Source organism: Trematomus bernacchii, unplaced genomic scaffold (genome assembly GCF_902827165.1).
Source record: "Trematomus bernacchii unplaced genomic scaffold, fTreBer1.1, whole genome shotgun sequence".
NCBI classification, from domain to species: Eukaryota; Metazoa; Chordata; class Actinopteri; order Perciformes; family Nototheniidae; genus Trematomus; species Trematomus bernacchii.
The window spans coordinates 3,445,796-3,462,002 of NW_022987899.1; the positions used below are offsets into that span (position 1 = coordinate 3,445,796).

The 16,207-nt window shown below is 40.4% G+C and overlaps 1 protein-coding gene across 3 annotated transcripts in view; it reads left to right on the plus strand.

Moving 5' to 3' along the window:
* Positions 1–16,207, plus strand: part of veph1 (ventricular zone expressed PH domain-containing 1) — an 81,174-nt gene that overhangs the window by 38,981 nt on the left and 25,986 nt on the right. For all 3 annotated transcript variants that reach the window (XM_034114620.1, XM_034114621.1, XM_034114622.1), the window contains exons 7-9: positions 7,950–8,170; positions 10,553–10,756; positions 12,219–12,571. In XM_034114620.1, coding sequence (XP_033970511.1) covers positions 7,950–8,170; positions 10,553–10,756; positions 12,219–12,571 — 778 coding nt within the window. The remainder of the gene's footprint in view (positions 1–7,949; positions 8,171–10,552; positions 10,757–12,218; positions 12,572–16,207) is intronic.

A 16,207-nucleotide genomic window follows, 5' to 3' on the forward strand; every position in this document is an offset into this window, starting at 1 on the left:
AGGTCATAGAAACTGCGGTTGCTAACAAGTGGCTAAATAAACTAGTTTAACGGTGGTAAGGTGAAGCCATGTTATAATATGGGGAGATTATCCTGCTGAAGCAAAGTATTATAAAACATGTACTTGCTTTGTAACACCAGAGCTTCTATTGGCTACCATTCCAACACATTGCACGTGATAGGCTAAGGTGACCGACATGGGCTCTGGTTTCAGACAGAGGGTGAAAAGAGGTGCTGCAGCACAGGCAGTATGAGAAAAATAAAGAGCTTTTTGAACATTAAAGCATGGAGACATGTCACAGTAGAGACACAACATACAAGTATGAACCTGAATCTTGTCGCTGCAACAGAGACAGGCTTACTTACCGAAATACTTACTTTTTGAATTAATGCTTTTATTGCTCTTTAAGTTTGCCTAGCAGTAAGTATTCACACACTCTGAAACAGGCAGGAGTGATTATTGCAACGAGGAGGGAGGAACAGGCTGCACGCTCACATGACTTGTTCTCTGTTGTCCTGCCAGGTGTAAAACACACACTGACCCACCAGACAGGCCGGCACATCCGGATATTTGATCTGCTGTCTGATATCTGCATCAGAAGCGTCTGTCCTAAACAAACACACTCCTCAGGACATTTCTGTCTCTCTGTAGCTGAATAGGGAAGAAGAAACATAACAAGCTGCTGTTCTGGTGGGGAGAAAAACATCTATATTTAAAAGGGACCTATCATGCACTTTTGTACGTCTTTTATACATGAATATGTGTCCCCGGTGTTCCAGGGAACTCACCAAGTGTCAGAAAACACAACCCTCTCTATTTTCCTCCATACCCAAATCTCTAAAAAAGGGGCTGCAACGGATCTGATAAAAACTGATCCAGATTTGAACATTCAAATATAGCATGATAGGTCCACTTTAAGGAATAGTTCAAGAGTAACTGTTAGAGCCTTATTGTGCAATCATGACACACTTTAAAGGAACATAAAAAGCAAGAAAGATACTTTTATTAGTGATCATTACTTAACTGCACTCCTCTGCCTCGACTGTGGCCTGGATCGGTCCCTTGAGCCTCACTTTTGCCAACACCTTGAGTTTAACACTTGGCTGCCCTGCAGACTTGGCTTTTCATTTGCCTTTAATGTCACTCTCTTTGACATAGAAAGTGCTGTTTTTTCAGCCGTTAACTGGCTGTGATTGGCTGTTGTAAAAACACTGAGCTGCTAATTAGTTGGAGTGAAATGTGAGGTGGGATCGCTGCAGAGTGATGGATGCATTTTCTGATGGATACAAAATAAAGTTTGTTTCCACAGCTGGTTCTTAATTTACCGGATGTCTTCCTACGGATTGATATGAATGAGCATAGTCCCTTGATCCTCCTTAGCAACGGTCTATTCTCCTTAGCAACGGTCTGTAAGTGAGAATTAACAACCTCTGAAATGTCCGAATTGACCAATAAGAATCGACTATTCAACTAACTCATGTTATAAATAAGTATATCGTTCATGAGATAGTTGTATCATCTTCTGTTGCGCAGACGTATTAAGCAACACCTAACTGTCCACTTGTGTAACAGGTCTCACAAAGTCACACACTACAGTCACTCAGTCAGTACAGGACAGAGTGAGGGGCTCCCACTTCTCTTGTCCTCGGGGTCCATTTAAGGCAGTTTAAAGACAATCATGTGAACATTTACGAAAAGGGGGAAACATGGCATGACTGTCACAAACACACATATAATGGAGCTCGAAACCATAACAGAGTTTTTTTTTTATTACTCCAGGGCAACTTTTTCTCCTCAATCTTCCTGGTGAATGACCTGCCAACCAACACACACACACACACACACACACACACACACACACACACACACACACACACACACACACACACACACACACACACACACACACACACACACACACACACACACACACACACACACACACACACACACACACACAGTTGGTTGTGCCTCAGTGTCCTGTCTTTCTTCACGTTGGAACCATTTGGAAAATAAGCCGTGTTTTTTCTGGGAAATGCCTCCGCAAAGGCCTCCTGGTGATGGCAGTGGAGAGAACCTCCTGTGGATTCTTGTTTTGTGCCACACACACACACACACACACACACACACACACACACACACACACACACACACACATTTGAACTTGATTGTATCAGGATTGCACAACACTCTTTCTGGCTTCCTTTACCCCCTAAAGAGAGAGTTAGTCTAAAAAATGTTCAGGTCTTTGTGTTAGATTAGCATTTATCAAAAAGTTAATCAAAGTACAAGATTATAAGATTTCCTTTTTATTTTGAATTAATACTGTTTCAGAAATCGATTGAGTTCTATGGTTATTTTTAAGGCTGTAGTTTGTGGTGGTCTTGTTTTTTCATTATTACATGGCTTAGTTGAATACTCGATTCTGATTGGTCAATTTGAACATTCCAGAAATGTGTAATACTCGCTAACAGACCGCTACTAAGGAGAACAGACCGTTGCTAAGGAGGCCGCTCTGATCAAGGGATTATATGCAGACATATCAATCCACAGAAAGAGGTCCGGTCAATTTAAAAAACAACAACCTTGGATTCATGATGGCTGAACTGTCCCCAGTGAAGAAAATAAAAAGAGAACAAGAGAAGTAGCGAGGTTAAAAGACAGAGGGCTGAACGTCAGAGAAACAACAGAAGAAGACAGACAGGAAGAACTAAGAGAAACAAAGTATGGGCTCTCCATATTTTTGGCAATCAAAAGCCTTTAAATTAAGTAACAAATCATTTATTTAAAAATTATTTTTAAAGAATAGAGCGTCCAAGATATATATCTACATGATTATTGTTAAGGAATAATTCTTCTAGATATCTAACCTTTTGCTCTGTGACGTTTTATGATCTACTCTGATGTCTGAAGGAAAAGCATTGGTGCCATATGTGTTGTTGTCACCAGTTTGTGACCGGTCAACTTGTCTGGCACGAATGGTAATTGTTGTGAGAACGCTGAGGCACTTCTTTATCGGTGTTTGTGGACTCTTAAGATGTGAAATCTTTGAGGCCATAAGTGTCGGACGCAGGTGGCTCAGTGTTCCCAGCTGTTTAGTCTACTCCTTCAGAGATGTTGATTACTCTCTGTGAACCAGTTAAAAGGTCTAGCATAGAGAGAGGCTCTTCAGAATTGACGTGGCAACTCTACCGTGAAGTCAGACCCTCTGACTCTTTGACTTGTGATGTGAATCCTCCGGCCGAATACTCTGAATAAACCCATCAGTGTTTGACATCAAAATCTCCAACTCTCACCGTGTCTCCTTCCTGAGTCGGTGACTCCCACTGCATTGCTACACAGAAGTTTCCCCCACAATTATTAGTTTGACCTCTTTAGCCGTATGAAACATATTCAAAATAACAAGTCGAGAAGGTAAAAATAACTCTCTCTGCTCATAACTTATACAAATGTAAGACTTGGCAAGAGGTTGAAAATACAAGCCAGAAAGTTTGGGAACGACTGGCAGAGAGGAGGAACATGATATTCAGTCTATGCAGGGGATTTAAAAAGCTGCTGCTGACCAAGATCATACTCTAACTCCTGCAAAAACAATACTTTTTAACACAAAATAAGGTATAACTCACCAATGTAACTTTGAGTAAAACATTTGACTGATGAGACAGAAGTTGTAATAGTAGAATATACATTATGAACAGGCTTGGGGAGTAATAGATTACATGTTGCGATAACGTAATCAGGATACAAAAAACTGAAGTTACATGGCTAACAATTGGTGGATTACAAGCAGGATTGTTGATGTTAGTAAAAAACTGAAAAGAGCATATAGTGCAGGGGTGTCAAACTCAATTTCATCTCGGGCCACATTAGCATCATGGTTGCACTCAAAGGGTCGGTTTTATATATAAGACTATATAAAAATACATATATAAATATTTAATATATATAAAATAATGTATTATATTACATTATTGCCCCTGCATTGGATTATTATCGGATAGGGTAATAACTTCATAATTAACTACGTCTGAAAGCAGAAGTCTAGGGCCAATAATTGCAAGTCTCTTCAGTGAGAATGTCACAAAATGATTTAAAAAGAAAAGCCAAATTCTGGAAAAAAATAAGTGACATTTTGAAAAAAAAAATGTTTTGAAAAAAAGTCAGATTCGGAGAAAAAGGCAAATTCTAAGAAAAAAAGGCATATTTTGAAGAAAAAAAGTCACATTCTGAGAAAAAAGTCACATTTGAGATGCATTGTGGGACATGTAGTTTATGGGCAACGTGCTTCTGTAAATCGGCATGTAACCGTATAATAATCATATTATATTCTTTGCAAGCTCTTGTGGGGCCACATAACATGAAGTCACGGGCCGGATTTGGCCCCCGGGCCTTGAGTTTGACACCCCTGATATAGTGTTTATTGTAAAAGGATCAGATTGTATTTCTTCTTTTGTAAACTGTACTGTTCTGTAGGCTAATACTTTAAGTGTGAATGTATACATCTACTGCCTGAATCTGCTTTATGGTTTTCAGTTTCAATTTTATATATATCAGATTAGGTTCCTGATTACATTTTTTAACTGGTAAAAGTAACCCTTCAGTTAGTCATTAACCAAATCAAATGACTAATGACTCTTTCTTATTGCCATGGGGTATTAAAGTACTCAAGTCATGTTCAACATTTAGTTTTGATAAGGAAAGTTTGATGTTGTTGTACTACGGGAATATCACTTTTGATGTACAGCACTTTGCTCCAGACCTTAAGTTACTCCGTTCAGATAGAGAAATATCAAGGGAGGAATCATTTACCCAAACGAAACACACAGCTGTATCTCCATGGGGATTGTCAGTGTGCCAGACTGCAGCTCCAAAGGAAGCAGATATCAATGTTAGCAATAAAATAAAGCAGGTTGGTGATTTGGCCTCATTCTGGACCGTTGCTGTGTTTTCTTTTCTTTTTAACTCTTAAAATAAACTCAGTATCATGCATCGCTTAAGGGAAGTGTTTTAACAAATATCTCTTTCCTACAAACGTGCTACCGCCAGAAAAGATTAGCTTCCTGTGTCGATGCAGTAATGATAATGAAGTGATGGAAGTGAACGGGCCAAAGTGTGTCTTTGTGTACACATGAGACGGAAATAACTGATTTATCTTTCCAGATCCGTATCCATCCTGTCAGATTTGGCACTTTCTTGGAATATCTGTTACTCTACGATAATTATTTGGACATTATTAAACGTCATTATTAAAAACAACAGTTCTTGGTTCTTTTAAACTTGCTGTTATTGTGCAAGAAAAAAACAGTTACGTGTTTACGACGTCAAATGTTAGCCAAGTGCTTTTTCCAGATAATTAAATAGTGTGACTGTGATGATTAAGACTTCATTTGACCAAGCTGGCTTTCATTAGCATTTCTGTGAACTGTCTCACTTTTAAACACTAAATCTTGCCATTTGTGCTGATGTTGTAATGTTTCGAAGTATAGAAATGATTCCTTAAAAACACAATAAAATCATTAAAAGTAGGGTAGGTAAGAATGGAGAAACCAGCTCGAGTGCGCTAGAATTTCAAAGTACGTAACCGAATAAAATCTGCCCCTTCCTTCAGACTTCCTTACAGAGCCCCTCCTCCAACACACACAAACGCGCACATGAACAATGAGGGCACGAGATAAGTTTGACTAAAATGATTGGTCGTGCTTTTTACAGCGCCACGGCTTCCACAGATGACATTTTTTAATGTATTTATTGTCAAAGCATTTAATGTATTTATTGCTATCGGGATGTTAAGTGTTTCTGAAGTGAATTACCTACCCCACCTTTACTGTGTGCAGAAGTATTGCAAATCCCAGTAAAGCATTTTGAACTGCAGGTTAACAAACTCCGAAATACCTATTAGCATTTTGCTACGGTTTTACTTTTTCTAGTAGTTTGAGCTAGTGTACAAATAGCACCCTACTGAGAATGCTTGTAAAACATTCCCACACTGTGGAGTATCTGCATTATTCTCTTCCATTAATACCAGTGATTGATCTCTGTAAGCACAGGTTTTCTCCGTCTGTCTTTCGGGCCCTTCGTCAATCAGTGGTCGAAATCAAGTCCTATGTCTTTTCCAAACCACTGTTCCTTAACCCTAGGGCAAAAGCGAAGAGATGTTATTAATTACAATTCTCAATACAGCCGACTTCTATGAGACATCTAGATACTTCACCCCATGTGTTCTTATGGTGTTGTTTATGTGGGCTTTATAAACGTGGACAACAGAGACAAATACATTGTTCATTACAAAGGTTGGAATTAAATAAAAAATAAAAAACGTAATGCTTGCTCCTGTCCTATGGTATTAACCCACATGAATCCCAACTAGTATGATTGTGTGATAATATTTTGATTAAATGCATTATAAGCATAACTTGTTAGGCCTAAACATTTATCACTGTGCATTCCTTGTTTTTTGTTGTTGTTTTGTTTATTTCCTTTTATGTCTTAAAGGTGGGGTAGGTAATTCACTTCAGAAACACTTTTTGTTATATTCCATGGAATGCTCTTAACATCCCGATAGCAATGAATACATTAAATGCTTTGACAATAAATACATAAAAACACGTCATCTGTGGAAGCCGTGGCGCTGTAAAAAGCACGACCAATCATCTGAGCCGGCCCGGCTAAAGTAACTGGATGGCCTACCTGCCTGTCAGCCTTCCATCTGTGCACAAACTTATCTTGTGCCCTCATTGGTCATGTGCGCGTCCGTGTGTGTTGGAGGAGGGGCTCTGTAAGGAAGTCTGAAGGAAGGGGCAGATTTTTTTCGGCTGCATACTTTCAACTTCTAGCGCACTCGAGCTTTCTCCATTCTTACGGCCTGTCCACACAGCAGCGTTAAAAAAATACACGCGTACACGGGATTTGATTGGCTGACGCTTCCACCTCAGCTTCAAAAGTTGAACATTGCTCAACTTTGAATCCTGAAAATCCTGAAAATCTCCGCTCTGCTGCCCACAATGCAGTTCTGCGAAAAGTGAGGCAAAGTGACGTCACCCCATTCAAAGTGAATGGGCAGAAGCGTTCCAAGATTTTTTAACGCTGCTGTGGAGACGGGCCGTTACCTACCCTACCTTTAAGTATAGTTTGTTGCACTGTAATACCACAGATATTAGTCGGTTAAACCCAGCAAAGTATGTTTCTGTGTCGAAGGTGAGCATATTGAATACTCCTAGAACAAAAAGTGTTTTGAGGATGTTGAAATGTTCTGGATGTGTATACAAAGGCCGATGGGAAGTAATGGGGAGCATTGTGGAAAAATAAGAAGTTCATATTTTCTTGCAGAGAGCATGTGTTTGCAGTTATAATTGTTTGTCAAGATTTTGAAATAAAATACTTTTCACAAAAACACCCCAAATTGCTTGAAAGTAAAAAAATTATGTGTATCAAATATAATGCATTTCTCTTTCACGAAAATACATGTCGTGAAACAATAAGCTTGCCTCATTTGTAGTCATTTTCAGTACACTCAGAAGCAACCCACAACAATAGAAATAAACACTAAACCAAATGTTTTGTAAACAATAAAACTTTTCTCATATCTTTGTATAGTTTTATTCTGGGACAAACAAAGCTTTATTATTAGGGCTGGCTCAGGCTTGCATTGAACAATCTCCTGGGTCTGATATTTTGTTTTATTGTCATTTATTTTACTTGTTTAATTGCCTTGACCATCCTCCAGGGATTTTTTTATTTGTATTCTATTTTTGTTTTAGTTGATTTGATTTTTTTAAACATTCACATTACTCATAAATTGGATGTTGTATTTTAGTTATATTTTTTACCCTGTCATTAATTGAACTGTACAAAGTCCCCTGTGAAAAAATTGTAATTTGTGATATTTGGCGATATAAATAAAATGTCATTGAATATGTTATCTTCCTCCCTGTCCTGCCTCCTCTCTCCAGGCTCACGCTCATGGCTCGTTGGTGTACCTGGTGTCCTGTCTGGGCAGCATGGACCACAGCTTTCACCACACACTGCTGCTGGAGATCAGAGCGCTGACAGACCGCTACCCGTGTTTACTGGGCGGCTGCGGGAAAGACATCTACAGGATGAGCAACTCCTTCACCTCTATCGCTCGCCTGCTGGGGAGGAGACTGGAGGAGAGCACGGCCACGCACTGCAGGTTAGTGACGCACATTCAGTGGTAGTGGTGGTCTAATGGATAGTGAGGTGGGCTGAAGATTGGAAGGTTGCGAGTTCAAATCCCGCCTGGAACACCACCACTAGTGTGCCCTTGAGTAAGGCACTTAGCCCTCAGTTACTCCAGGGAGAATGTCCCTGTAATTGGTAATTGTAAGTCGCTTTGGATAAAGGCGTCAGCTAAATGCAATGTAATGTAATTCACAGGCAGTGGTGGGAGAAGTGCTCAGGTCTTAAAGAGGACATATTCTGCTCATTTTCAGGTTCATATTAGTATTTTATGCCTCTACTGTGACATGTTTAGATGATTTAATGTTCAAAAAGCTCTTTATTTTTCTCATACTATCTGTGCTGCAGCACCTCTTTTCACCCTCTGTCTGAAACCAGAGCCCAGTCTGCTCTGATTGGTTAGCTGGCCGGCTCTGATGTGATTGGTCAACCACTTAGACATGTCCAGCCCCTTAGCCTACCACGTACAATGTATTGGAACGCTAGTCAATAGAAATGCAAGTGTTACATAGAGATGTCACTATGTTCCAGAAGTAAACAAAGGAGTCCAATAGAGTGACGCGTCCTAAAACCCGGAAGTAAACTCTTTCCGGTTCCTTCGACAAAAACCAATGCAATTTCTCCATAGGATTTTGGAAAATAGCTCAAAATAAGGCCTGTGGTTGACACACATTGAAGAGACAGATCACGTTTTGTTCAGCCGGATAATATCCACATGTCTACCCTACTTTTATAATTTCTGTCTCTTCAATTTGTGTCAACCACAGACCTTATTTCGAGCTATTTTGCATTGCACTGGTTTTTGTCGAAGGAACCGGAAGTGGTAAAATGCTAACTTACTTCCGGGTTTTAGGACGCGTCACTGTGGCACTCTATGGAGGCGTTTCAGGCAGGGGGGGGGGGGGGGGAGGGGAGAAACTCCCTCTGGAGGGAACACAGGGATTTCAGTGTTTACAGACCATTTACATGCACAGAAACCTATACAACACACTACAGGAGAAGAGAAACCCCAAAGGCCTCTTTAAATGCTTCAATAAAGAAAGCTGGCTGCTTGCTGTAGCTCCAGATGTAACCTACAGGCATCAGAGAGGTAATCATCTTCTCTTCTAACAAGTCAAGAAAGCGAATAATAAATTATCCCAATTTGTTGAACTATCGTGTTAAATGTATGGATTTCTGGGCACTCTCAATTAGCTGAATTTGTGAATTCAAAACAAAAATCTAAGTACGCCTGCTGTACAATTGAATCTGGATTAAAAAATGATAGTACCACAAGTTTAACAAAATATATTTCAACACTGATTCCTATTTGAAATGAAAGTGCTGTGTTTATCAGCATGCCACAGGGAGTAGTCGAAAGTTGCACAAAGCCAAGAGGATACACATACTGAGCCAACACATTTATTCAATTTTTTGTACTAAGACTTAAAGAAATGTGGATTTCCTTATGTCCAAGTCTGACCTCCGATGACTTTGTTCATGTTACTGCCATATTTACAACAAATGGAAGTTATAAAAAGTGCTTTAAATGCAGTTTGCATGCTCAACGTGTGTGTGTGTGTGTGTGTCTGTGTGTGTGTGTGTGTGTGTGTGTGTGTGTGTGTGTGTGTGTGTGTGTGTGTGTGTGTGTGTGTGTGTGTGTGTGTGTGTGTGTGTGTGTGTGTGTGTGTGTGTGTGTGTGTGTGTGTGTGTGTGTGTGTGTGTGTGTGTGTGTGTGTGTGTGTGTGTGTGTGTGTGTGTGTGTGTGTGTGTGTGTGTGTGTGTGTGTGTGTGTGTGTGTGTGTGTGTGTGTTAATGTTCATAAGTTTACTGGGATTCATCTGGCTGCAGTGTGGGAACGACACGCGAAGCATTAGCCGAAACGAGAACATGATGTGCAGGATTGGAGGCTTCCAGAGACTTTGCTTGGGGTCTTCTGGAAAAACGATAGAGGGGTCGAGAGAAGCAGGAAGGTTTATTAGGGAAAGAGCAGGGGGGTGAAGAGGGAGGAAAAACAACAAACGTAGGCAGTTGGAATTCCTCTTTCAGAAAACAAGTGGAGTGTTTAATGAAGTTATAAAGGGGGGGGGGGGAAATAGCAACACACCGTGAAAGAGGGAATAATTAGGAGAGAAAGAAAGGAGACCGGCAGCATAGGGGGGAAAACAAAGCCAAAGAGGTGAGATTTTGCCAGGAAAAGGGGGACGCATGGGGTGAGAGACCCAGGAATAGAGCCAGTCACCGTGAGAGGGCTAGAAGGGGAGAAAAGGGGGGAGAGGTGAATAATAAGGCTACTGAAGTCCATCCAAATGTGTCTGTTCTCACGTGCTCAACACATGCAACCCTTCGCCTTACAGTCTCTGTGTGTGTTTTACAGGCTGGACGAGATGCCTCCCTTTGCCTCTCTTGCAGGGGGAGGACGGGGGTCAGAGCAGCGGCTGCAGCTGAAGATCCAGGCCTTTGAGGATAAGATGGGGGAGGAGGTGGGAGAGGAGGAGGCGGAGGACTCTCCCGCCCCGCAGCGACGCTACAGCCTGAGCCAGGCCGTCAGGGAGGAGCGCCGAGAAATGAGATTCAACAGGTCGGTTAATACGTAGCTTTACAGCCCATAATATACTTATATCTTGAGTGAAGGAAAGTATTTTTATCACTGTCACTGTGTAATCTGGTCAAATGGAAATATGGCCAAGCCTACAATTTTATTTTTACTTTAAACTTAATTAAACTAAATATATAAACGTATACAATTCATTATATTCTTTTATTTATTTAACTATATTATTATTATTTTAATTTTTTTAATTCAGCCTTTGTACAATGTCTATTATTTAATTACTTGTAAATTATTATTGCCCTATTTATTTTATTTATTATTCTTAAATTGGTTACGGTTTGGGAGGTATTACAGCAGGGTGTCCGCGGGGTCTTAAAAAGTATTAAAAGTTGATAAATCAATTTAGCGAAAATTAAGGCTATTAAAAAGTATTAAACGGCATTTTCCAAGGTATTACATTTTGTAGCTTGTTTTCAATAAGTATATAAATTGTCCAAAGAGGTTGTATTCTACAGTCTGCCTGAATGTAATCATTGCGTAGGTGTGTAGTGTGATTCTGTGGTCTATTTATGGCATCCCGTTGGATTGGACGTCACCTGAACAGGACATCGCGCGCTCACTGCTTGATACCGTTTACGCCGGTTGTTAAGCAACATCGTTATGGGGAAATGCAAGTTTGCGTCCAAATGGTTGGAAGATAAGGAGGAAGGACAATCAATACTGTATATAGTAAATGTGAGGTAAAGTGTGTAACCGGTTCAAACTCGAAGTGGCGATGAGGTCTTAAAATGTATGGAAAAGGTCTTGAAAAAGGTCTTGAAAGGTATTACATTTGACTTCAGGATTCCTGCATATACCCTGTACAGTTAGTCTATAGTTTATATTTAGGTGATTAATCTGCCTGCCATGCTCAATTTAAAGTATCTCAAATCTACCTACTAACCTCAACTAGTGTCTACCAGCTAAGGTTGCTACCTTACAATCTACCTTATGTAAGAAAGGCACACACTGTTTACAAAAGATCAGTATCTTCAACAAAGTCAAGCTAATGCAAACAATACACCTGGCATGCACTGAAATCCAGGCATTTTACTGTTTTATATGGTTTTCTTAGGTTTACTAAGTTATCGTCAACAATGTCCCCTTGAATGCCAAAGCGTCTGAATAGTGTCAAAACCCAAAAACAGGAAGCAGACCAAATTAGTTTAGACGTTTTATTTTGTTGATAGGGCGGTGGTGGCGAAGTCGATAGGGACTTGGCTTGGCAACTGGAAGGTCACCAGTTCAAGTGCTACCGAGGTGTCCCTGAGCAAGGCACCGTTCCCTACACTGCTCCCCGGGCGCCGGACACTGGCAGCCCACTGCTCCTAACACTAGGATGGGTCAAATGCAGAGGAACAATTTCGTTACATAGTACCTGTACTGTGAAATTACAAAAAAGAGCAATTTAATTTTATTATAGTTTACATTTCCTGTTTTTTCCTCTCAGGTCAAAGAGCCTGGCCCTGCATGCTGTGCGCTCGCGCTCCATCACCTCCGACACCGGGGAGGACGCAGAGGGCCTGGAGCCGAGTGCAGACTGCATCTTCTCACAAACAAACGTGAATTCACTCTCAGAAAACCAGAAAGCACCGCCTGCTGAGAGCAAACTGAGGGAAGACAGCTCGACGCTCATCCCTGATGTCAAAGAGGCGGAGAACTGTCAAAGCAATGAGAAAAAGAAGGAGGAGGAGGAAACTGACACACTCTTCATCCATCTAAGAGACAATATGGAGGCGATCAGCGAGTTCTGCAGAGACATCATGCAGCAGATCCCCATTCCTGAGCAGTGTGTGATAGAAGGTAACACAAGCAGATTTCTTTGAGATATGATTTAATGACTGTGTTATTGCAGTAGATGGTGAAGATACGTGTGGTCCACAGAGAGAGGCAGGGGGAAGGTTTGTGTAACCTGCTGAACCTGAAGGAGATTACAGTCAGAGCTGGGCTTAATTAATGATGTGGTACGAATACGCCTCGTCTTCCCCTCTCTCTTCATCCTTTATACACATACAGTACGTTGAGCGCGCAGCGCGCAGGGATTTATTTCTATAGGAGCAGTATCTTTATTTTACTATTGCATGTGCTGATCATTAATTGAATCCCTTCCAAAGTTCATATGAGTGTATTTGTATTCCTTTAACCCAAATAATAGTCAGAGTCCTTATATAGAGTTATCCTCTCTGGACTGACACCTTATGTATTTAAATGTAACTTTCTATCTTCGACTTTCTGTTTCCAGTTATCAGCCCAGAAGATGTGATCATAGGATTTCTTCTGTTGAGGTCCACAGTTAGGAAATATATTAAAACAAATCTCAATTAACCTGTGAGTGTGTGCTCTTTAGCTAGCTAACGTCAGCTATCTAGCTAACTAGCGTACGTTCACTATCTAACAAGCTAACAAGTCAACATTAACTATCTATCTAACAAGCTTGCTAGCAAACACTATCTATCAATCTAGTTGGAAAGCGAACATTAGCTATTTATCTGTCAACCTGGTTAGTTAACTTTAGCTACTTTACAAGCTAGCTTACGTAAGCTACCTATCTAACAAGCTAGCTGGCGAACTTTAGCTAACTTCTAACAGGCCGCTCTCAGTTAACCAGCAGCCAATCACAGCTCCAAAAACGACCAAATATGCATTATTTGGATATCCTGATCACATAGCGGTCATGTAAATGGTTACTATCTCGCTTGAAAAGCTGTTAAAACTTAATTGCAGTTCATTCAAAAGCATAAAAACTGTTTCTTTGGCAAGTAATGGTGAAGTCATGCAAGTAAAAACTGTTACTTACACTTTGGTTACTATAGTACACGCTCTAGCCAACACAAAATAAGTCAATGCGAAGTGTCAAATAGATAGGATAATCCTATTGTTGCCATGCAGTTGGTTTAGGTCTTTTCATGGAAAATGTAGAATATTGCAAGACCTATTCATCTGTGGCTGCAGACTCTTTTGACCTGTACTTGTTCTGAATCGGAAAATAAATAACATACTATTATATAAATAATATGAGCCAAACTCTATTGGGCAAACGTCACAGAGCTAATTTGTTAATAGTCAAATGAATCAAGGTAAAGAAGCAGAGAATTGTTTTGAAGTGGGCAGGGTTATTAAATTCAGTTTTATCTATACAACACTCTCATGTTTAAGTAGAAACAGCTGAATGTTATGCACTGTGTAGTATGTAAGTACATTTATATATGGGTGGCGTTTTGTGCGTGTGCTCGCCTGCTTTAATGCTGTATCTTTTGCAGTGTGCACTGAGTAGAAACAGCAGGTCAAGCGGTTCATGTAAAAACAATGAAATGAGAAACCTCTTACGTGTCAAAACTAATCTAATCTGCTTTCTAAAAATGTTGTAATTCATTTTCACATTTCCTCTCTCAATCTTCTGAAATTCGGGGACTACATATTTTATTTTTTCATTCATGTCGTACAATTTCTGCTTATTTTCAAATGTTCAATTTGATTTGCTTTGCTTAAATTATTACTTAACTGTCATGTTATTTCCCATATTAACTAAAACTTGATACAGCCCCTCCTGGAATGGTAACTCTGAGCTCAATGGGATATAAATCATACACCTAAATTATCGACTACCAACTCCAACTCCAATTGACATATGCATTTAAAGAGGCCTTAATATGCTTTTTGGAGTTTTCCCTTTATATAATAGAGGTTTTCATGCATGGATTGTAAAGGCTAACATCCCTGTGTTCCCTCAATAGGGAGTTTCTCTCCCACACACACTCCCCCCCTGCCTGAAACGTCTCCATTGGACTCCTTTGTTTACTTCCAGAACATAGTGACATCACTATGGAACACTCACGCTTCTATTGGCTAGCGCTTCAACACATTGTACATGATAGGCTAAGCGGTTGACTCATCACAGCAGAGCCGACCAGCTAACCAATCAGAGCAGACTGGGCTCTGGTTTCAGACAGAGGGTGAAAAGAGGTGCTGCAGCACAGGCAGTATGAGAGGCCCCTTTAATACATCTGATACTCATGAAACACATTGAGTTGGGCAACAAGATCTCTGAACCTCACACACTTGTATGTGTGCCCACATGCTACAATACACATCAGTTCACACTTCAGAAATCACACAAACCTACACACAAATGCAATTACAGTACAGCCCCACCTATGGGGACACAGCTACAGTCTTTTGAACCTATTAGGAAACAGACACAGCTGTGTCTCACACACACACACACACACACACACACACACACACACACACACACACACACACACACACACACACACACACACACACACACACACACCATAAGAGGTGATGATATTTTGATTGACTGGAGGGGATGTTTTTGCTCAGCCCTTTGGCCTGAATGTAATTTTAACTAAGAGGCAGCCAGGAGTCACACACACACACACACACACACACACACACACACACACACACACACACACACACACACACACACACACACACACTCCTAGACAGCCACACGCACATACACACACGTGTGCACAAAAGGAAACTAGACAAAAAATAACAATCTCCTCCTTTGCCTCTGGTTAATTGATTACATCTGAAAATACATGTAAACATACATCTGTTGCACATGTACGCACACATTAATTACACCATACATAATTATTGCTAAGTGCTTAATGAGAATCAAGCCCCTAGGTGCTGAGGATATGATGTCACAGGTGGTCTCAGCTGGATGATGTCATCATGCTGCTGACCTGCAGAACCCCCCATCTCAAGGGAGGAGGATTACACGGAAGAGTGGATATGCACATCCACACATCGACAAACACACAGTGACACAAAACAATATACAGCGTCACCCACAATCGAGAACATAAACAAACTCATGGAAACACACATGTCACACAGGTGGGAGTGAAGCAGGACAAACAGACACACACTGTAGTTCATACACAGGGTTGGGAGGGTTACTTTAAAAATGTGTCCTGTTACAATTACTAGTTACCTGTAAATGTTAATGAACATATAGGTTCTTTATTTTAAAATGTATTGTGATCCTGCTAGTACTTCCCAAGTTTTAAGAAATGTACCAGTAATCAGATTGTTTTTATATAACTGTAAGGGAATACAGTAACCTCAACATGTTATCTGTTATATGCATGGAGGTTTAAAGATGTTACCTTCATATTGTACGGGGGCCGACAAAAGGCAAACATGTTACATCGGCCCAAAACATTTCCATTAGGAGAAACACGCTGCAGTTTCAAAAACAATGCAAATATAAAAACACAACTATGCCAAAACACATTTACCAACTTCACAACACATGCAAAGTGTTTACTAAAAGCGGTGCATAAACGAAACGCCACAAGAAGCTCAAAACACAAAGCAGGGGACACTAAAAAGTGACGCAAACAGTTCGGAACGGAGCGCTTGTTGGCGTTTGGGTATTATAAAGTTAGTCAGTTC